Below are 25411 nucleotides of genomic sequence, written 5' to 3' on the forward strand. Positions count from 1 at the left end.
TATTGTATGGCACAGTCCTTGGAATAGTGACAGCTACACAGTTTATAAAGGCCAGCCAAATGAAGGCTGCTTGACTTTAAAGTAACACTATAAAGAAGGGTGCTGCTGTTTATTTGCCAGGAAAGTGGTGAACTGTTTTCTTTTATTACAAAATGTCTAAGAAATACTATAAAGTTATATGCTTTTCATGAACTAACATGGTGACTTAAAACATGACATATGTTTCTCTGTAAATTATTTCTCTAATGGATAAGTACTTCTTGCTTTTCAGGGGTGGCTGGCCCTGGCAAGCTGCCATCAGGCTGAGGACTTCACATGGAGATGGACGACTACTTTGTGGTGCCACACTCATAGACAGCTGCTGGGTCCTTACTGCTGCACACTGCTTCAAGAGGTCAGGATTTCGCTATTTCATTTTCTGTGTGAAATTAGACTTTTATCTCTCAGTCAAGGGAGATCAGCTCTGCTAATGGTCTGCCCTGATGATTCTCCACTATAGTTACTCCAATACCCATAGCCAGCTGTACAAGTTTATACTTCAAACTGGCCAAAGCGCTGTTAATGGAACACTGATATTCTGTCATCTTATCTGTCTCCCGTATCACTTACTGAAAAAAGAACAATTATGATCTGACTTTGGCCTACACTACAGTGAATTTTTGTCCCACACCAGAATATTTTTTGTAGTCATTATTTGCTGTTTCCCACATATTAGCATTTTAAACAGGATACAGTACTCAGGTGAAAATGTGTAGTTGAAAAACATTTATTAACATATTATCGTAATTGGAAAATATGATATAGATTCAGGTATATGGTGTGATTATTTTCATGAGATAGGGCGGCCAGTGTCAGACTGCACTTCTGCTATATTCTTTAAGCTTGAAAATTTTGGAGGCAGAAAATGTCTCCAGACATTCTCGGTCTTTTTGCCTCCTGGTATTGAACACTTTCTGTCACAAGGCTGAGCTTCTGATCTTATATTTCAGAATGCTTCTTCCCACTTCCAGTCTGCACTTAAGAGAGGCAGCTCTAAGATTAAAGTCTGACAAGTAAAGTAGAAATAATTTCCATTCTGAAGGCACTGATTTTGGTAGAATTCCATTTTGCCATTTATGTTTAATGACATGTCAGTTATTTAAGAGCCAGCAACATTCACTGCCTTTCAGTGTCTTGCCTATAACTGAGTCTATTAACTCTTAGTAAGCCTGTAGATAATATCTTCAGGGTTGAGAAGACCTCAAGAATTTATGAACTAAGTTTGGGCACAGCAAGGTTTCCCCACAACAGATATATAGGTGGCAAAGCACAGAAGATTTATGAAACTCTACATAAACTTTCCTAATGTAGCCTGTGAGGACCCACCATTAGACCAGTAATCAAACAGCCTCAATCCTCACCACTAGCACCAGTGGGGATGTACATTTGGAGGATGACAGGTATACACACAGTATTTCCAGATGCAACTTTCTGTATCAAGTGCAGTTTCCCTTAAGACCAGAGTAAGTCTGGGGCTGGATTCTCCCTCTTTCTCCAGATCCCCAGTAAGACTCCCCACTGGCACAGCTGTAGAGTTGAGATCTCAGCTGAGTGGCCAAGCCAAGACCTCCAGCACCCTCTCTGTCCAACCAATGCTTCATATCCCTGCCCAAGTAGCTGACACACACTCTTTGAGGTTTGATAGCGATGTCGCCTCACAGCAAGAGGTTCTCCCGTTTGATTCTCGGTTAGAGCGCCTTCTGTGTGGAGTCTGCATGTCCTCCCTGCGGTCGAGTGGCCTTCGAAAGACATGCATGAATGGGCATGCCTTTGTTGAAGGTTGGGCGTCGAGCTGGCACCTGGGCACCGTAAAAATCTATTGCCAATCATTAGCGAACCGGAGTTCAGCTGTGGCGACCCCTAACTGAGAAAAGCCGAAAGAACAACAACAACAACAACATACACCTGGGAAAGGCTGACACAGGTTTACTAGCTATGCTCTCTTTTGCCCAGACTATAAGGTAGTTATCGCTACCACCAGCCAGCTCCTTATCTGCTACTTTAAGGTCCTTAACAAAGGGTGTCCAATCTTACTGTGTAGTGTTACTATTAATACAAATGGTAGTTTGACCAAGAGCAAGGCTATTAGGAGTGGCCCACAGTGTCACCAAATAAATATGCAAATACTCCCAAAACTTAAATATGTTTGCCAAAGGTCAGCCACAATGAAAGGTTTAAATATATTTAATAATAAATAATAAAAGAACAAGACAATGCTAAATATAGTTTTGCAGTGACATCAGAGTTCAAAATCACAGGAAATATTTAAAGCATTGCACGACATCTCAAGTAAATAAACAAAAACATCTAAACTATGCTTCACTATATTCCTAACTGGATGTAAGAGAATTATTATACCCTAGTTAACTTACTTAAGAGTAAGGCAGATGTGGTGAATGGTTCTGGTCAGGTGCAAGACAGAATCCCGAATGCTGTGTCTCACTTTCAGAGACTTCTTAAATTAATATCTCAAATATTACTGCTGGGATTGCTTGCAGAATGACATCATTTTCTTGCCACCTGACTCCTAATTTCCCAGACCCAAAACAACCACTGATGGCAGCTGGTAGCATTAAGCATCTACCTGTAAAAATACATAGACAAGGGTTTTTCCTCAGATCTTTGGCAGATGCTGGAAGTCATAAAACAATAAAACACTTCCAAGACAATACAGAAATATCCCTAGTTTTAGACATTGTGTCTCCTTGCTGCACTGAAACTGAAAGACATCATCTTTTATTGCATAGCCATAAAGTAATTTAATTTCAGCTGTTTTTCTGAAGTTAACCTCCTGTATTCCAGTTTCCACTGTTATATATACATTTAAAGAGTTACAATAGTGTATGTACATTTCTGTTCTCTTCCATCAGGGCACACTGCGGATACATCTTTAAGCTTGGTACTTTACAAAAATATCTTTTCAACACACATGTCTGTACAAACTTAGTTTGATATACACATGATATATAGTTCCAATACATTTGTATCACAAGCATCCTACACATTTCATTTCGATAGACACCAATGACATATAATTATTTACAAAATTCTAGCTGGCTGGGCTGGCAGTATCTCCCTTTGTCACATTGCCCCCTGCCCAAAAAGTGTATATCCCCTAATTACACCCAGTGCTTTATGGTGTACTATACCTTCTGAATGGTGCAGGAGAAAAAAACTCTGAACCAACCATTCTAAAAAAATAAAGCTATTTAACAGATTCCAATAAACCTCACTGCACAAATTATTTAAAAAATGTATCCCAGGACAAGCATGGTCTATGCCAGGCTATGCCCATGGCAAAGCCTCCCCGAGAGAAATCTCATCTTCTGTTTTATTTGCTTGCATAGTCAATATTGATTGAGAGCTCCTTATCTCTTGTAAAACTAAATCATCATTCCTCATTTCAATGACTAATGTCATGGAAAATTCAAATCAGACTACAATCTCTCTTTGAAAACAGTCCTTATGCTTTTATCTACAGTTTAAGAGTGGCATAGACAAATACCATGCTTCTGCATCATTAGGACAACTTGGATTTGATTATTTTAGTATAGAAGTATCAAGAAGTTCTCTGGTTTGGTTCTTGTCTGGAATGTCCTTTATGCAGAATTAGCGTGTTCTCATGCATTCATGTGAGTTTCCTCTGGGTTCTCAGGTTTTCTCTCACATTCTAAAGACATGCAGTAAGGTGGATTTGAACTCTAATTTGCTTGCAGATGTGAGTGCTAGTGTGTGTGATATGGATGAAAAACATGGCAGCTTACTTCCATTTCCCCTCTTTGCCTTAAAGACTCCACAGGTAGCAGTGACTCCAGGTCACTCCAGGAGTCAGACGTGTCTCATGAAACAGTGAACAAGCTTGTGGATGGCAAGTCTGCTGAGGTGCAGAGGTTTGATGACCACCCCACACAAAAAATGCACATTTTGCATGCAATTTCTGTAAATAACATCTTGGCTGAACAGTTGCTGACTACATTTTTTGGAACCATTATATTTTTTATTTTCTATCTATACTTCCTATCTGAAGCCATCAACAGGCCTACAAACCTCCAGGACTATGTTATGACACCCTTAAAACATAGTAAATAAGGCTAATACCAGAACTCTTTAAAACATTGAAACACTCTATCAGTTGCATTCATCTTGAATAGACTGTACATAAATACATCCATGTTGTTTTCTGCTTTGTAATCCTGTCAGAGATCTGCTGGTAACACTGTACTGAAAACAGATACAACATATTATGGGTGTACATTGTGGCTGGGAGAGCACAGATTTAAGACAGGTGTAAACAGTACATCCTGCTAACAGACCTCGAGGCAATGATTTCAGAAGTCCTACATTAAGACAGATGAGGCAAACTGCTGTCAAAAAGGGAGTGAGAAATTTAAAACGGGAATTCTGTTAAAATGTTGCAAGCATGCAACAATTATCTTTAAATATTCAATTATCAAATATTTTCTGGTCATGTAATCATAGTTGTGAATAACACTGTAATTTCTATAAAACAGTAAGAATCATTTTAGTGTGATTAAAATAATTACAAATAAGTAATTTCAATCTGATTAGAATTTCAAAAATGATGGTATAGTGCAACTACTCAACAGCCCACAGTTGTTTTGTATATGATACTAACTAATTTAGATTAAACAACTGAAGCTAAAATATTTTTTTACCAAAGAAATCCATGAGCAACAGACTGTGACAGGATTTTAAGGCATGGAGCGGTGTTCACAGATAACTTGCAATATACGCATAGCTGCACAAGTCACTCTGCCTACTAGGCAGGGCTGTCCTGATTCATACCCCACCACTGCTCAGCAATGGAGCTATGCACTATTGAACAGCAAGGGGTTTGGCACAGCATGTAAATGTGACCCTACCCCGAAGGGTAACCTGCCTAGTGCAGCAATGCAGAAATGATCTTATTATGAAATTTCTATGCAGTGCAGTGAACAATGCTGCATTCACCTATACAATGCAGTAGGACAGACTCTGTGCAAGGAGAAGTGAAGTAGCTTCATTCTGCTGAGACGCCAGATCTTGGTAAGCAGTGCAAAGAATGGTGAGCATATCAGAGACTATGTCAGTGCTTCATATTTGTGTATGCTTGTTTGTGCCCACAAGTGTGTGTGAGTATGTGAGTGTATAAGTCTCTGTGTATGTGTGTGTGTGTGTGTGTGTATATACAAGGACAACCAAATGCAGCACATCACATCTATGCTGCAGTAATACAGCAAACATTCAGCTAATGCATGTATGTGAACAAGATGAAGGGCTATCACAGTAAGTGTGCATGCATGTATGCATGTTATGTGTATGTGCATGCTGGCTATGCACTATATACTGGTCACTGTAGAATATCCTGATGTATAGTGACAGCATGCTACCTGAAATGTATGAGCAAACGTACAGTTGTTGTTAGGAATACAACTGAATATATGCACACATATTTACTTACTTACTTTATTTGAATGTGCTTACAGGGTTACATTATTGATCCCAGACAGACCTTTTTTCAGACCTGTCTTAAATTATAAAACAAAACACACACAGTGAATTACAGTAGTAAAAAGTGTAGGTTAAATTCAGGCAGGCAAATTAATTAAATTTAGAAAGATAATCTCAAAAACATTTAAGAATAAGTAGACAGAATGCTAAATCATGTAAACATAGTTTCTTAAATGTTTTAGTGCTGCATGTGTTTGATTTACAATATTTACAGCAACTGGGTAGAAAAATAAAGTTTAGGATAGTTGGTTAGTGTGGGAAAATTAAAGGAGAAACATAAATAAAAGTAAGAGGAAGTTGAAGTAGTAAGTTATAAGTACTGGTAATGGCTTGGCCAATCTGTCAGAAATGGTCACTCACAAATGTATACCAAGTCTGAGATGCCATTTCTTGGACTATTCCCTTTTTTCCAAGGTATGGCAATCTCGGAGTTGGTATATATAAGTTCAGAGGAGGGGGCTTGCCCCCCCCTGCAAAAATAAGTTTTAAGGAAAAGAGTGATTTTCAAGATGTGTTCTTCTCCTGTGTTTTCAGTCTTCTTTTTTTGGCTTTTCAGCACTCAGCATTTCAAGTTCCAATATTTCAATAGGGACTGTAAATCCCCAGCAGTTGTGGATATTACTCAATACATGCAGCAAGGTAGACACTGGTCCCCATACAGTTCATGGAATACACACTAGGCAGCAAACATCTGTAAGCATGTCTAGTCAAGAAGACTGTCCTGATGCCTCTTCACTATCTGCATATGCCTGACCATAGAAAGCTCCACTTGATTGCTGCAGCCCCTACACCAGCGTCATAAACTGGAGCCCCTTGGTGACTTGTCACATCACTGACATCATCAGCATTCCCTTTCAGCAGCATCTCTGCAGAGCCAGCTGTGGAATGGCTTCCAGCAATTTTCACAATTAACTCTGACAGCACAGTCCACAGGGTGACACCATCAGACCTATATTTCCAAAAGGTACTGAATCCATATATCTTTGTGCTTCTGATGTGCACATAATTGGGCTTTGCTACCTTCCCACATGCCCCTGTACTGATACAAGATGAGGACTGACCATAAACAATGAGATAGTCATTTGCAGAGATGAAAATATCACATATTACATGTAGCTGAAAATTCAAGATAGTCTATGACATTCGGAGTTAACTTAACAAACCTGTCTCCTCATTAAATGGTGTTAATTGATTAGTGATATACTGGACTCCACTGACCAATCCTGCTCCTGTTTTGAATAGAACCTTGCCAAGCAAATGCTTTATTTATTTATACACGTGTACACATACATCTACCTAAACCAAAACTCCATCACCAAAGTTGCTCCTAGTTGCTTATTCTAATTTTATGCTTACAACATAGTATAAAACAAGAAAACAAGCAGCAGAGACCTCTTCAAAGCAAATTCTCAAGACAGAGTGAAGTGTGATTCACTACACTCAAGCAGGAATTAGTCATGTTGCAAGTCTGATATTTTATTAAATTACTATGTTTATTTCTTAATTATTGATCATTTATCTCAGTATAGAGCAACATTTTATACAATTAAACATATGTATACATCTCTGATGCTCTCAGTATTGTTTCAGCAAATTGCTGTTTCAGACACGTCTTTCTTTTTAAAAATATGTTGGAGGCTATTCTGAATGCTGGTTTAGTTATTTTTATTTCACTCTTTAGGGGAGAATTAAATAAAGCTTAAATGGAGTGATTTTCCATGTAGGCATGGTGGCTCGGAGCTTGCATGGAAGTAAGCAGCCATGCGATCCAGTAAACAGAGCAGAGGGGCGTGCACAAGCAAGAGGGACATGTAAGTGTCCGTGGCATGCAAATCACCTCATAAGCAGGTGAACAGCATGCAAATGAGCATGCTGGAGTGATCCAACAAACAGATAGGCAGTCCTGAAGACCCTGTGTTGGTGTCTGAAGTGTACATGGAAAATTTCCGTGTTCAACAAAGTAGAAATTCAACATGGGCTGTAAAAGCCTATTTAAAAGATCAGAGATTGTATAGTAGCCACAGATATGTGCATAACTATACCCTGTGTGCCCAAAATATTATGCAAAATAATATAAAATAATGTTTTTTAATACCCATATTACATTTGTGCGGTGCTCAGCAGGGCACAAACATGCCATTATACAAAAAATAAATAAATAAAAAGTTTAAAAACTAAAAATAAGACATACATGAGAATAATGCATTATAGGGTCCTGCATCCTGCATGCAGTATGTACAATGGTAGATTTCAGTGGTTGCTAAGGAGGCAGGCCCTGGAATAATGAAGTATCCAGGTTTTGTGTATGGATCTGTATGCAAATGAGCTGGGGTTACTGAATAGCAAAAATGGGCCGCTGTGTCCACAGATAAAATCCATGTAGCCCCAGAACTGTGTAGGTGTCAACACAAGAGCTAGCTGACATCAGAAGGGTGTGTATCACAATATGTTTAAGTGGACTGGAGCTGAGCAGTACCTGTTTACATGGTGCACCACTCAGCTAAGCTGCAGGGCACGTGTTTTAGGTGGTCTGAGCTATGCTGAGCATGCTCGTGCTTGGGGGTATGTCCAGACTGCTAAGCAGTGTTTATACCAGTGCCACGATTTTGTCCGCTGCAGTGCTTAGCAGGGAAGGTAATTAGAAAAAAAGAAAATAGGCTGGGAAAGCCAATCATGTATAAATTACTGATAAACCCTGTTTCACTTACACTGGAGTGACAGAGCTCTGCATGTATGGCAAATGCAGGGTCAAACCAAATTTGGGTCAAAATTCAAATGGCCAGCACTAAGGTGTATATGGCAAAAAAAGCTCACAACAATACCATATAAATAGGTAATTTATGGTTTATTCCTCCATACTGGTTTGGGCATAACTGCCTTCATCAGTGGAAAACATATAAACATAATATTCCATCCCTCCATATATAGACAAATCCACCAATGGAAAAAACACCCCCCCCCCCGTTAGCATCACTTCCTTTTGCTAAGTAATTAACATACAACTCAAACATAAACCACATATTGACATTCAAAAGTTACAATAAAATACTACAAATGATCATTTAATCCCTGTCGGAAAAGACCTCCCTATATAATTATCCAATATTTTTCCTTCCTATTTAGGATACTATGACAGCCCTGCTTATTGCTTCTGTTACCAGCAATTTTATCTATTATTAAAAAAATGGAAATCTGCATTATTGTGTACCAAGCAGTGTCTATAGAGAGCATTGGTTTCTCGTTTGTTACGTATGTCACTCCAGTGTTCGGACATACGTACTCTCAATGGACATGACGTCTGGCCAATATAAAAGACCGAACATTTGCAAGTGGCCAAGTATATAATCCAATCAGTTCCACAATTCCCAGAGAATTTAATATCATACACCTGGCTGGGGTTTTTGCTGGAAAATTAAGTTTACTGACATGCCGACATGAGGAGCAATGCCCAAAAGGAAACATACTAAAAAGAGTATCCCCCGACAAGGTGAGTTGTTGATAAATGGCACCCCCACTGCTGGTACGTTTAAAATGAGAAAAATGGGAACCCAACGTCTTACCTTTCCTAAATGAAAATTGGCATCCGGTACCCAAAACCTGGCGCAAACTATCATTTGTCATGAGGATATTACAATGTTTGTTTATAGTTTCCCTGATTACATTAGTGTTTCTTCCAAATGTTGTGACAAACCTGATAGTATCAGTAGTGGTCCTCCGAGTTTTCACTTTATATTCCAATAGTGACATCCTGTCATGAGTGTTGGCCCAACTGCTGGAAGAAATGATATCAAAATCCCTATATCTCCTATCCCAGAATCTGTTACTAAGGTCCTGTTGAAAAGTGACATATTCCTCCTGAGTTGAACAAATTCTTTTAATATGTAAAAATTGTGATTTCGGGATGTTGCGGATGGTATGGCTGGGGTACATGCTGGTAGCATGAAGCAAGTTGTTATATTGGGGATACTTCCGAAATACTTTCATACTAAGTGTATTGTCCAAATTCCTCTGGACTGTGACATCCAAAAAGTTGATCCTGTTGCAATCTGAGTTAAGGGTAAACTCTATGCTCCATTTATCGTTAAGATATTGGACAAATTCCAAAAGAAATCCCATATCTGCTCACCATACCATCCCACAATCATCCAGATATCTCCTCCAGATTTCAATTTCATTTATATAAAGATTATGGGAGGGATCGTATATCAGCTGTTCTCCCAAATAGGCCATGAACAAATCCGCATAGATGGGTGCAAAAGAAGCACCCATCGCAGTGCCCTGAATCTGCCAGAAGCATTCCTGCTGAAAATAGAATACATTTTTATTGACCACATGCTCAGCCATACATATAAGTAAAGTCTTAAATCCAGCTAGATACAAATCAACACGGTCCAGCCAGAATTGTAAAGCTTGAAGACCAGCCCAATGGGGGATATTGGTGTACAGAGCTTTGACATCAAGGGAGCAGAGAAGCCACCCTGGTTCCAGTTGTGTATCAGACAGTATTTTTAAAAACTTAGTGGTATCCTGTATCCGTGCCCAGATCAAATCCAACAGAGGTTTTAGATACTTGGTCAGAAAAGCGGAAAGAGGTTCAGTCAATGAACCTATACCCGAAACAATGGGCCGACCTGGCGGTTTGATCAATGATTTATGTATTTTTGGCAGGAGATACAAGATCTGTTTCTCAGGGACATACATTTCAATACAGGTAAATATTTGATGTTGAGTCATAAATTAACAAGTGGAGAAGGCCAAGCATTACAGGAGTTAAAGGATAATCAAAAGATTGTTATTGTACCTGCAGATAAGGGAGGGGCAGTAGTCATATTGGATACAGATTATTATCTTAGCGAGGGTAAGGGACAGTTGTCCAACCCCCACCATTATATGGCTATGCCCATTGATCCCACACCTAACTTTAAGAAAGAAATCGATTCCTTTCTAACCGAGGCTGTTGAAAAGGGTATTATTTCTGAAATGGTTAAGTCCCATTAAACTGTTAAGAATCCTCAGAAACAGATCTTGTATCTCCTGCCAAAAATACATAAATCATTGATCAAACTGCCAGGTCGGCCCATTGTTTCGGGTATAGGTTCATTGACTGAACCTCTTTCCACTTTTCTGACCCAGTATCTAAAACTTCTGTTGGATTTGATCTGGGTACGGATACAGGATACCACTCAGTTTTTAAAAATACTGTCTGATACACAACTGAAACCAGGGTGGCTTCTCTGCACCCTTGATGTCAAAGCTCTGTACACCAGTATCCCCCACTGGGCTGGTCTTCAAGCTTTACAATTCTGGCTGGACCGTGCTGATTTGTATCCATCTGGATTTAAGACTTTACTTATATGTATGGCCGAGCATGTGGTCAATAAAAATGTATTCTATTTTCAGGGGGAATGGTTGTGGCAGATTCAGGGCACTGTGATGGGTGCTTCTTTTGCACCCATCTATGCGGATTTGCTCATGGCCTATTTGGAAGAACAGCTGATATATGATCCCTCCCATAATCTTTATATAAATGAAATTGAAATCTGGAGGAGATATCTGGATGATTGTGGGATGGTATGGCGAGCAGATATGGGATTTATTTTGGAATTTGTCCAATATCTTAACGATAATAAATGGGACATAGAGTTTACCCTTAACTCTGATTGCAACAGGATCAACTTTTTCGATGTCACAGTCCAGAGGAATTTGGACAATACACTTAGTATGAAAGTATTTTGAAGTATCCCTAATATAACAACTTGCTTCATGATACCAGCATGCACCCCAGCCATACCATCCGCAACATCCCGAAATCACAATTTTTACATATTAAAAGAATTTGTTCAACTCAGGAGGAATATGTCACTTTTCAACAGGACCTTAGTAACAGATTCTGGGATAGGAGATATAGGGATTTTGATATCATTTCTTCCAGCAATTGGGCCAACACTCATGACAGGATGTCACTATTGGAATATAAAGTGAAAACTCGGAGGACCACTACTGATACTATCAGGTTTGTCACAACATTTGGGAGAAACACTAATGTTATCAGGGAAACTATAAACAAACATTGTAATATCCTCATGGCAAATGATAGTTTACGCCAGGTTTTGGGTACCAGATGCCAATTTTCATTTAGGAAAGGTAAGACATTGGGTTCCCATTTTTCTCATTTTAAATGTACCAGCAGTGGGGGTGCCATTTATCAACAACTCACCTTGTCGGGGGATACTCTTTTTGGTACGTTTCCTTTTGGGCATTGCTCCTCATGTCGGCATGTCAGTAAACTTAATTTTCCAGCAAAAACACCAGCCAGGTGTATGATATTTAATTCTCTGGGAATTGTGGAACTGATTGGATTATATATTTGGCCACTTGCAAATGTTCGGCCTTTTATATTGGCCAGATGTCACGTCCATTGAGAGTACGTATGTCCGAACATTGGAGTGACATACGTAACAAACAAGAAACCAATGCTCTCTATAGACACTGATTGGTACACAATAATGCAGATTTCCATTTTTTAATAATAGATAAAATTGCTGGTAACATAAGCAATAAGCAGGGCTGTCATAGTATCCTAAATAGGAAGGAAAAATATTGGATAATTAAGCTGGAGGGGTCTTTTTCCACCCGGATCAAGTTATCATTTGTAGTATTTTATTGTAACTTTTGAATGTCAGTATGTGATTTATGTTTGAGTTGTATGTTAATTACTTAGCTAAAGGAAGTGATGTTAATGGGGGGGGCTGTTTTTTTCCATTGGTGGATTGGTCTATATATGGAGGGATGGAACATTATGTTTATATGTTTTCCAATGATGAAGGCAGTTATGCCGAAACCGGTATGGAGGAATAAACCATAAATTACCTATTTATATGGTATTGTTGTGAGCTTTTTTGTCCTATACACCTTAGTGCTGGCCATTTGAGTTTTGACTCTCTCTCATTGGGCCATTCAAACCCCTTAATGATGTACCTGGCAGTTGGAATGCATGATAGTTATCCAATCACACAGACTGCATCGGCAGCAGAGCACTATAAAGAATGCATACACCCTACAATCTGAATTTTCCACCATACTCTGCACCATTGGAGTACAGACTTGGGAATTTTAACTGACAGAATGCTAGGGGTGCTGCTGCTCTGATACATCTGTATGTGCTAGAGGCTGATGTCAGTGCTGATGCTGTTGACAATAGGCCTAGACTGAGAAGGAGAAGAGTGTTAAGGCCCAGGGTAACCTTCCAGGAGCTACATGAGCTGGAGATTGTAGAATACTACAGGGTGGACAGGGACATACTACAACTCACTGAGCTCTGTCACCCTCAACTCAGACCCAGAGTAAACTGAGGGGAACACGTCCCAGTGAAAACAAAGGTATGTGCAACCCTTAGAATACTAACTACAGGTACTTTTCAAAAAACAACTGGGGACATGATGGGGGTCTCACAGGCATCTGCATCCAGGGTACTCCACCAGTTCCTGGCTGCCATGCAAACACATGTCAGTAAGCAAATTTTTTACCCAGCACCCCTGAGGAGAGGGCCAGGAGTATGCATCTGTTCTACCATGTAGTACAGTACCCTGGGATACTGGGTGCCATAAACTGCACTCATGTACACATCAAAGCACCACCCGGTGAGGAGGGTAGAGTCTACGTCAGTCGGAAGGAGTATCAGTCCATCAACTGCCAGGCTGTGTGCAATGCCCAGGGCATTATCATGAGTGTGTGTGCTGGCAGCCCAGACAGTTATCATGATTCCCATATCTGGAAAGCATCACAGCTGTGCCAGATGTTTGCCAGGGGGGACATTCCATATGGCCATCTGGTGGGGGATGCTGGCTATACACTGGAATCTTGGATGATGACACCCATCAGAAATCTACATACACATACCAAAGAACCCCATAATGAGGCACATGTACAAACTAGGAATATTATAGAGCATGCTCTTGGGCTGCTCAAGTCATGATTCTGCAGCCTCGATATACCTAGTGGACCCCTGCAGTACTCTCCAGCCACATGTGTACAGGTGTTCACACTATGTGCCATGGTACATAATATGATCCAGCAGAAACAGCTGCAGCAGGATCATCACAGGGAAGGAACATACAGTGTCCCACCTGTGCCAATGTCCACACAGCCACATCCACAAGGGGACTCAGAGGAGGGACCCCCCCCTTAGACTGTCCCTGTAGGCAGACATAGGCATGCCCAGTATGCCCTGGCTTGGCAAAGAAGCAATGCATAGCACATGGACTGACAGCCTAGAGTCCTAGGGAATGACACCTAACTCTAACTCACATACATAGTAAAAATGCCAGCCATACCACACAACCTGTACCTTACCATGTATTGGTTGTGTACTGCATGCATCAGAGTCAGCCCTGAGGCACTGTTATCTCAACTGCTGCATTCACAAGGTAAGTCACTCCACTTTACAACAAATGTATGGGGTACTAGACCATGGTAGCATATGTATGGACCTGCTGCATGTATGCAAGAGACTAGAGTAGGCTACTGGGCTACCTGCAGAGCACTAACAGCTATGTAGGACAACAGGTACTCTGTCCAATATTTACCACTCCATAATATGCATTAGGCCACAAGGCAGCAAAACCCACTGCAGTATGCGAAGGAAATACCAAACAGTGGGGTCACAGGACAGATGTATGACTGTCAATGCTAGAGTCCCCTACCACCAACACAGCCATGTTCCCATACAACTGTAGTAACAGTATGTTTGCAAGGATATAGCAGCAGACCACACAATCCCAGGGCTGTCCCAAACAACCTGGCTACATGTTCTATTTCCACAATATGCAAGGGTCAAAAGTGTACATCCATCTGCTGTTGATAGTGTCAGGAATTGAACTTCATTTTCTGGTGGCTGGTGTGGTTCAATGGGCTAAATACATTAGCATGGTTGATGGTGTTCATGGTTCGAAGCTGGCAACACCTACAATTTTGCAAATGAGATACTCCTATGGTATGAGTCCCATAGACTGTCAATATGTCACAATCTGTTTCTGCAAGAAAGCTGGACAAAGCCGGAGACAATGGAGGGACAAGGGGCCACAGCTATGGACATTACACATGTTCTGAGTAACCTAGAAGATGGCTAGTATAACAGCAGGTTGTAACAAGTCAGAGTAGCAGTAGGATTTAAAGGCCATCACATAACTGTGTCAGTGGGAACCATTTAGTAGTATATTACCAGAAAAACACAACTGTCTGAGGAGCAGAGCAGACATATGGGGCAGAGCGCTGGACACCCTGCAAAACATATACAGCCAGAGGTGTGAAGACTGTAACCCTGTGTGTGGTGTTAAATCATGTACCCTAATCACAGCATACCTACAACCACTTAGAGCAGGAAATATGGATAAAGCCAGGAACAGGAGTGGGACAAATGCCCAAATATAATGAGAAGGTTTAACTAGTGGCCAAACAAATGTAGAAAGTGCAGAGAATAACAGGTCATGCAGTAGCATGGGTTCCCTGGAGTGTATGGAATCAGTAACTTAAACGTCTGTCATCAGTTCCTAACATCAATCTATAATGATTTGCCACTGATGTACCAGAAAATCACAATGCTATGTAAAATGGACCATACATATGATGCAAAAGCCTGTGCAGTCATTACAATCTGTAGAGTTGCTAGGGATAAGTCATATATTATGTTCGGCACAAAGCCAGGGAATCCCTTGGACATAATATCAGGAACGTGCGGGATTGCTGACTCAGGTGCAGCAGCCAACTGGCTGTAGCACACAAAATCCCAGACTGGAGTAAAGGTAGGTCTGGCCTGGAGACACCTTGTAAGTACTGACAGTCACACTGGACATGCTGTTACACTTAGCTAATTTCAGCCCATGCCTGATGCCTCATCTGCCTAAGAACTGAGATGTGAAGATATCTTTGCGTATACAGACAGCTATGTATACGTATCTGTCTCTCCCTATCCCCCTCAGACATGATTACCCTTATCTATCAGTATGTGGCAAATATATATATATATATATATATATATATATATATATATATATATATATATATGTATATATATATATATATATATATTTATATATAAACATAGATATGTAGAGGTAACATATATATATATATGTATCTGTGTGTGTATATATATATATATATATATATATATATATATATATATATATATATATATATACACACATGTATAAATAGACACATATATAGCTACATAAAGGTATAGAGTAATGTACACCCTCCACAAATATCTATATAACAGTTACATAATGCACACATGCAGCTACATCTAAGTTGACATCCCTCTGACATATCTATCTATCTATATATATATATATATATATATATATATATATATATATATATATATATAAAACATAGATGTAGATATATACACATGTGTATATGAGTGTGGGAATGCACAAATATCCACAACTACACACAGAATGCTGGGGTTAACTGCACCAACACACAACTGTTGTCTGATGGTAAAAGACCACAGCCGCATAATGACATAATCCATCCAACCACAGACCCCAGTGCCTGTGGAATCTCACACTGTAGACAGACAATGGTGAGCAGGTGGTGTAATGTGCAATGGCTTCAATGCAGGACTTGGACAGTCTATATTGTCACTAGCCAATTCTCCACTTGCCAAACTGTAAACTGCCAGAAATGGTGATACTCGTATCTGTACACACATAGCAAGGGTATTAATAGGTACCCCACTGCTGCAACACTAGATACAATAACATCATAAAGTAGGTTCATTCTGCAGGCCACACAGGCTGTGTAACACAAGGTCACTTTTTGTAGCCCACAAATATTGTGGCTGCAGCCACATGTATACCAAATGTAACAGGTGGCGAGTGCAACTAGTACTGTGAGCTGTAGTGTGTAATAGTAGGTAGGTAGGTGTTCTAATCTCACATCAGCCACCGTGTTTTTGTGTGTGTTTGTGTGTGTGCATGTGTGTGTGTATGTGTGTGTGTAGATATTTCCCATGCAGCAGTACAGACTGCCCATCAGGCCTATGTCTATGCAATGGTCAATCATTTTATGGCCCTGTGACTAGTGTCCTCCACAACAATGGCCTCCCTGTCAATAGCTGCTGATGTCATCCACTTTAACAGCACTGGCAGACAGTCTCAAAACAGATAGGCTTCATGGTGCATGTGATAAGTAATTGGTGTTATAGTGTATACTACTAGATAGGTAGAGGTTCTAATCTCAATAAGGGCAATGGTGTGTGTGTGTGTGTGTGTGTGTGTGTGTGTGTGTGTGTGTGTGTGTGTGTGTGTGTGTGTGTGTGTGTATAAATATATCCCTTTGCAGCAGTGTGCCTATCTGTGTGCAGTGGCTATGCATTTTAAGGCCCCATGCCTACTTATCACCCTTTACAAGCCCTGCTGATGTCATCCACCTTAACAGCACTGGCTATCAATCTCATAACAGATAAGCTCTGTGGCCCATGCAATAAGTACTTAGTGCTATAGTGTATAATACTAGATGGGTAGGGGTTCTAATATTAATAAGGGCAAGTGTGTGCATGTGTGTGTGTGTGTGTGTGTGTGTGTGTGTGTGTGTGTGTGTGTGTGTGTGTGTGTGTGTGTGAGTGTGTGTGTGTGTGTGTGTGTGTGTGTGTGTGTGTGTGTGTGTGTGTGTGTGTGTGCACACGCTCGCACACTAATCTCAATAAGGGCAACTCCGTGAGAGTGTATGTGTGCATATATTCCCTTGCAGCAGTGTGCCTGTCTCACCTGTATGCAATGGTTATACCTTTTAAGACCCCATGCCTACCTGTCAAGCCCCCCCCCACTGGCCTCCTGTGCAAGGCCTGCTGATGTCATCCACCTTAACAGCACTGGCTGTCAATCTCATAATATAAGTTCCGTGATGCATGTGATAAGCACTTAGTGCTATAGTGTATACTACTAGATAGGTACAGGTTCTAATCTCAATAAGGGCAACCCTGAGTGTGTGTGTGTATGTTAATATATTCTCTTGCAGCACTGTGCCTGTCTTGCCTATTTGTGTTACAATGGTTATACATTTTAAGGCCCTGTGAGTAGCTGCTGCCACAAAGTAGCCCACATCTACCCAGGCATAAATGCTATCCGCCACCACCTACATTTGTAGGTACAGAACACCCAGGTGACACGTATCAAGGGTAGCATACCTTGTCATGGGGTATGCATGCAGGATTATGCTGTCCACCCCCAATGTCTCTGACACACTGTTTTACACATATGCACCTAAGTAACCATGCCCATATACAGCTGTACCTTGTTAATGTCATATTTCCACTTTGCTGCCATGCCATCCTGAGCCACTATACTGCTGTCAAGTCTCCTCAGCATAGCCATGCAGACCCCTGGAACAGAAACATACAAAGTTCTGAGAGGCACCTGTCAGTCTGCAACACTACCACCAATCTAACATCATGCAGCAAAGTTACAAACACTTTAATGTGTACTCATATCACATGCCAGCATACAGCACCTGTCATGGCATAACACTACTGCACTACAAAATGTCATGTAATGTAATGTAGTCACTCTGTGCGTCAGATACATATTTGCATGTCCCTGCATCGATGGTATGGATGGCAGGGATTTGGCACAGGTATCATCATATGTACAGGGTGTGGTGTAGGGGTGCCACAGGCCTAGGCTGTGCCAAACAGTTGACATTGTGTGTGTGAGTCAGGAACGGGTGCTGGTCAGCTGGGCCATGGAGAGGTGCTGTGTGTGTTGGTGCCCTGCATGTGATAGTGATGTTTGAGTGTATGCATGTACACAGTCAAGCCATGTGCTAGCCCTACACATGAGTATGCTGGACAGCTGTGGACCATACATGGCAGAATGGAGAGTTCACCATCTCCAGCCATGAACATGGGAACTGGCTCTGCCAGGAGTGGCACTGGCACCACCATGCCTAGAGTCAAACTTGGTACTAGTCACTGACATTGACTGGTGTCTGCTGGGCCTGTGTCCCTGGGGACCACGCAGGACCATGTGCCCATGGCCTGCCATGTTCTGGTGTGAACAGCACCCTCCCTTCTGTAGTGCTGGAGGTACTGCCACTACAGGAGCGTGAGTGTGCATGGCCATGTGGACTCTCAGTGGATGTTTCTGACGTACGGCCACATGTCCGATGCCCTACTCCCACCACATGTTCTAGAACAATGTGCAGTCAAGGACCGACAATGTCTCACCCCATCTGTCCACTACATCAGTGAAACGATGCATGGCATCACCAATGTGGTGAAGGGAGTCATGGATGTCAGACAGTGATGCATCCATGATCCTGAGCCTCTGTCTGGTGCTATGTTTGGAATGTGCCTGTGCCTCCATGATGGACGGAACATGTGTCAAGTGACCTGTGATGTGACACCTGTGACAGGTGGTGGGTGGTAAGCAGTCCTCCAAGCACCCCTGTCAATCTGCCTGTGTTGGACCTCACCAGTTCTCTGGCTATGGTTAGTGCCTACACTCACTGATGACATTGACGCCACATTCTCCTGTCTGATGCCACCACACTGACTGTCCAATATCTGTAGCTGCAGGGAACTGGGTATATGTGGGCATACTGACTGTGTGGGGGGACAATGGGGGAGGAAGTGGGATGTCAACCCATAAGACAGAGTCATCCCCCAACAACCCCACCTGTGCCTCACTATGACCACCATCATCATCAGAGTCAGATAAGACACTGACATCAGGTTGTGAGGGGAACACACTCCAACTCCCATGGTCACCTGTGAGGAGGAAGACAAAATAAATACATTACTACCTGCACTATTATGTATCGTGATACACTCACACACACACACACACACACACACACACACACACACACACACACACACACACACACATACACACACACACACCTGCATTATACATACCACATCTTATTTCTGATCCCATGCACAACACACAAGCAGACTATGACATACACAGACAAGACAGACCCTTTATAACATGCACTGTAGCTATGTCTGGTTAATATTGCCAGTACTATAAACCTGTGAGATAAGTGATATGTCAGTGTATGTCATAGACTTACATCTAAAACACAGTGCACCCGTCTTGAGCATACTATTGCCCCCTGTATAGCAGATTGCACAGACCTTCACAAAATTAAGTGCAAATATGTTACTGCTCCTGCAAATACACTACTTTGATTACCGATTCAATGCACTTCAGTTAACCCCCCCGAAACTGAGCATACAAGTATTGTACCCTGGTTAAGCATATCAGTTGTGTCTACAGTAAAATGGCAGCCCTTAACATTCTTAGGGTGTATATGATCCATAAAAAAACAGTACCGCACTCACCGGGTACAGGACGTTGGACTCCGGCCACACCTGATGTACCTATGGAAATGTGAGGGAAAGGTACTGTCAGCAATACCTAATGTGGCATTGTTACAGGATAATATGTGTGTATATCAACATGTACAGTAGGTACTGTGATACAGCCTACATTGTTAACATTCTGAGTATGTGTGCCCAAGTGTGTGTTAAATACAACCCCCCCCTCCCCCAGTGCAGACTTACCTGATATCCATGTACTGGTATGCAGAGGCTACCACAATGACTGATACAGTATTACAGTGATCAACACAGGAGGCTTACCTGGATGCTCCTCTGCTGTGGATGCTGTGGCACTCACCTCCACGATGTTTGTGGTGATGGATGCTTGGGAGCTGGTGGTTGATCCCAGGTTCACCAGGAATTCCTCTGTGGCCAAGAGTGGCTGTTCTGCTGCAGGCCCTCCACCGGTGGTAGCATGGTCCCTGGCCACAGCAGCAGCCTTTTGCTGTGCAGTATTTACCATACTTATTGCCCGGTGGCAGACCTGCTTGTAGCTTCTGTCTTTTAGCCCTACTTGGTTGACTGCTGTGATGAAGTCAGCTCACAGTGCTGCATGTTGTTCATGATTCTGGTGATTCCTGGACAGCAGAATGTTGTGATGCAGTCTGAGGCCATCCAGGATAACATTATTTTCAGCAGCTGAAAATGGCAGGTGCTTCCATCTATATACCCTGTCCGAAAAACAAGAAGAGGGAAACACATCACAGGACCACATTCATTGCTATTCCACTATGTACAGACCCTGCACATCAAAATTGGCCTGCACTATCCACTGGTACCCATGGGCAATGGAACCATAGAGTGGGGGGGGGGGCACTCCCTCACTTTTGCAGTTCCAGCAACTTACATATACAAATGGACCCACACTCGGTTGCAATCACAAACCATATACAAACTCTCCAACCGAGATCGCACTACAGTGAGGAATGATTAAGAAAGGGACCTGTCATCAGTACTTGAAAAGTACGCATCTGTGCATGCGTTGTTTTTCCTGTCCGCACGCAATTTTAAAATATTATGCTTGTCAGAGGAGGAGAGTTTTACTGCTGCTGCCAGTTCTTACCTCTAAGGAGAGTCTGCCCAGTTTGATTCTTTTACTAGTGAGTTTTCTAATTGTTGCTGCCTGATTTGAAAGAGTTTTCCAGTTGCTGCTGCCGCTCTAATTGCCGGTTTGTGTTTTGTAATTGCTGCTGCTGCTGCCCATGTTTTCTACTTTCCTGTGGCAGGGCACCAAGTACTTTACGCTGTAATGGTATAGCAACTGCAGAGGTAGTATACAAATGTAGCTAGGGAGTAACTAACCAGGCCGTGTTCTTTGACACTAGGACAGTTCACTATGGAAACGATCCCCCTTTTTGGGGGCGGGAATGTGAATATGAAGCACTATTAAGAATATGTTTGCAAATAGAATGGAGTTTTTTTTACATTTACATTTTTCTGTGGCTTTTTAACTTGAGTAAATGTTGGTAAATTTGATTCTTAATGTTTCAATAACTTGTATATTTTTGGTCCGTACACTTTTAACTCCAAATCGTTAATGTTGTTATTCTGGGGCAGTCACTTTACCTTTTTCATTCTTATTTAAAACAGCAGCTTTTTAAAGCACTGTTTCTAACTTTCGTGACTTGATTGCTGTTAATATGAAAGGTGGAATAACTTTAAAATTATCTAATAGAATGTATTAAATCAGTTTTGTTTTCCCGTGGTTTATGTTTGTGGATGATTTTTTACTACACAATACCAGTTTTGAGTGTAATTAATTCTCGTTCTAGAATTGAATAGTCTGTATTTTTATATGAGGAAAAACAAATTGTTATGAAAACGGCAATAAATGTTGAAAGTATATCTCATGGTGTACCACAGCTTATTTACTTAAGAATTTGTCGTTTTTTTTTTTTTTACCATTTCTTTTTATTTATGCTCTCTACTTATAAAGTTTGTGCATGGGGGGTTATATTCCACAATGTGTAGCTTTTGTTTTAGTTATTTCAGTGAACCTATATTTACTAAGGTTAATAAACGGGTGTTTTTCTGTTTATCGTACTGCGAGCAACTATTGAACTACTTCCTAGTTTCTTGTCACCCAGCCCTGCCTACTGATGATGTATTAGAGGGTGGAGAAACAGTTCTGTAGTTGTTTATCATGTTTTCTTTTCTCTAGAGTTTATCATGGTTTCCTTACTCTGCAGCAGACTGTATTACAAAGTAAACAAAATGGAGTCCTGCATGGCATCTGGGGAAAATACTTTCAGAACTATTGAAAGCAATAGTCTATGCTTAATATTCGATCTTGCACAGTCCTTGAGTACCTAGGTAAACAGCTACAACATCACTTTAAAGAAATCATGGTCACGAAGGGTGGCGCTGTTCAATATGGCACTTTCCTGTCTACCACAATTCCCATAAAATTTGATCCTTTTCATACTGTATGACATGTTGTTGTATCTTTCGGCTTTTCCTGGTTAGGGGTCACCACTGAACTAAAATTGTGCTGAATTTACCCCACTTTTGCTCTGAGATAACAGCAACTGTCCCTTAATTCCCACTATCTTGTTTATATAATCAATCCAGTCTGTCATCTTTGTCTTAAAATCAAAACAGATTGCCGTCCTTCACCTTCTGGCACCCTACTAGTCTAAAATGTTTCATTTTAGTTATAAAAAAAAAAAACACTGACCCCATGGAACAGAGGGATGAAGCCTTGACTATAACAACCCTGTGACCCATGTTCGATTAGTGGCACAGATGCTACAGAAATCAGGTTGGGGAGGATGGATTAAGCAGCTGATTCTGGCTCATTCATACTAAGGGGAAGAATGTGGCTTGGCCCACTGCATCGATAACAGCTAGCAGAGGGTAGGTGATCACCTGTGATAGAGGCCAGGTAAATTCAAGTGGCTAGTGGCACATGTACACTGCTGAGCTAGGGGAGATAGATGTGCATGAGAGCTCATATTCTCTGCTCTAGTCAGACAGCTTTCATGAGTTAGTTAACAGCCTAGGGGAAGTGTAGGCCAATCCACAATATCTGCAGGTTGGCCTGCTTTGTACAACCCGATTCTTTCTTCAGGAAAACAGACGGACTGTTAGGGCTTCCCAGGTAAAAATGAATAAATGAATGAATGAGACATAGTGCTGTCACTTAGCCCGGCTTTCAACCATGTGAAAAAAATTGGAAAATAGGGTGCAGATAAAGGAGCCATTGGGGCAGAGTCCTTCAGACATTGGTGTATCCAACTAATAATCTTGACAAATACTTTGAATCATGATATTAGTTTAATCCAGCACCATCCATCCACAAGCCCTTTTTCCCATTTTTCCACAGATGGGGTCAGGGTTTATACTGCCGGGTCACTAGCCCTGCCATGGTAGTTCTTCCACACTGCAAACACACTCACATCTGTTGCCAATTTAGAGTGTCCAATCTACCTCCTGCATGGCTTTGGAATGTGGGAAGAAACCCACGCGAACACAGGAAGGATATGCAGACTTCGCACAGAAGGCTCCCCAGCTGAGAAACAAACCAAGGAACCTCTTGTGCCACCCACATAATTCCAACATCTCTTACATTAAAGAACAACTATATCCTAAATGCAACATTTCTTTACACTTTGAGGAATTTCAATCTCTAGAGGATGGACTGGACAGAGGCACAGGGAACTAATCTAAGGGGGTGGTGAAAGCCTACACATTCTGGCTAGGCTTATAAATGCCTTTGGCAGATAGCCTAGTACCTACCTATGAACCTAAACGTTGCATTTAGGAATAGCAAACACAACAGCTTTTTTTACATAAAATTGCTTCTTGACCTATTAGCATCCACTGGCACATATAACTAGTTTTCCTGTTTAAAAAAAAAAAAAAAAAAAAAGCTCAGAGCTCGTCATGTTTGATTTGACCCAATTACCTCATACATTCATTCATCATAAACACAATCCTGTTGAGGGGTTTAGAATAGGATTTCCCCAACAATCTGTGGCTCTCTGCATTATCTCACCCTGTTTATGTTCATTGCAGCAGTAGAAAAAGATTCTGTCTTGTATTTCTTATCATAAAGTATTTGCATATTATACTAATATTATAAAGAAATGATATAATTTGTGGAGTGGACACCACTTAGCTATTTAAATAAATTTTCTAACAAATCTACTATGGTCATTTCATGTCTATCTTCAGGTAACTGCTCCAAAGCATTCTGTATTGCAACAATCACAACACATAGCAATTTAGCTGACAATGATATCTGAAAACATATGCACCCGGTATCTTCAATAGTTTCTACTTGGGACAACACATTGATTAACCCCTCCACACCAGAGCTGTTGCCTGCCTCTACCAGCTGGAAGTGTTCAGCAGTACCACTTTGTTTCTCTGGTACGAGGATCAAGCAGAAGTCAGCTTAGAACGCTTGTTCCTGGGACCAGAGTGGAGTAGAAAATGTTGCTTTTATCTGTTAAAGATGAAGAGTACAAACCACCTCGATTCAGTCTAGTTGGGAAGATCTCCAGATAGCTTAGGTAAGCAGAAACCTAGGAAACTGTCATCACTTTCCCAAACGTATAAGTAGCAGGTCTCGTAGTGTTACTTTCACCAGATCCGAAGCTTCTTCTAGGCCAACTCCTGCTTTAATAGGCGAGGCCTCAAATGTCTCTGATGGAAGTCATGATAAATGAGAAACGCAGTAGTGATTTTCCTTACCACTGATAAAGAACTGCATGTTAGAAATTATCACTATCTGTTCTACAGTTGTGGAGTAAAAGAGATTACTGCTAACGGTTCAGACTCGTTTTCAGTACGGTGTGGTTTGTTGACTGGTGACAGCCACACTGTGTATAATTTCATCTTTACTATTCAGATTATAGCACTTTAAAATGATTGTATTGTTTTTGTGTCTGATAAAATGGTAGAAGACACTACCCATGCATAGTATGCTATCCCTGAACTCTTGTCCACCTCATAAAATCGTGTTTTAATTTCTGTTACACTTGTTAATGATACGATTGAAGTTTTATTTAGAGTTATAACCAGAAATCTTGATGTACTTTATTAAGTGTTTAAGAGTTTTCTAAGTGTTGCTACAGCCCTAATTCCTGGTGTGTGTTTAATTGCTTCTAATTGCTGTCCGAGTTGCTTGTGTATGTTTTCTAATTGCTGCTGCTGCCCGAGTTTTCTAAGAGTGTGTTTCTTGCATGTAAAGAGAGCCTGCCCGGTTTGATTCTTTTACTGGTGAGTTTTCTAATTGCTGCTGCCCAATTTGAGAGTTTTCTAATTGCTGCTGCTACCACCCTAATTGCTGGTGTTTGTTTTCTAATTGCTGCTGCCCAAGTTTTGTGTGTGTGTGTGTGTGTGTGTGTGTGTGTGTGTGTGAACTGTCCAGATTTTCAGAGAATGGCTCATACTTTTGGTCTGTTCCTCTTAAAATTTGTGGTTTTCTGACAAATCTGAGAAGTCAATTCGCTAAAT

The 25411-nt window shown here is 41.1% G+C and overlaps 1 protein-coding gene across 1 annotated transcript in view; it reads left to right on the plus strand.

The window, feature by feature from the left end:
* Positions 1-25411, plus strand: part of PRSS12 (serine protease 12) — a 1465718-nt gene that overhangs the window by 1341537 nt on the left and 98770 nt on the right. The window contains exon 11 of the mRNA XM_044061659.1: positions 272-394. Within this exon, the coding sequence (XP_043917594.1) occupies positions 272-394 (123 nt within the window). The remainder of the gene's footprint in view (positions 1-271; positions 395-25411) is intronic.

Source organism: Protopterus annectens, chromosome 2.part0, assembly GCF_019279795.1.
Source record: "Protopterus annectens isolate FY-2018-M chromosome 2.part0, PAN1.0, whole genome shotgun sequence".
Classification (NCBI taxonomy): Eukaryota; Metazoa; Chordata; order Ceratodontiformes; family Protopteridae; genus Protopterus; species Protopterus annectens.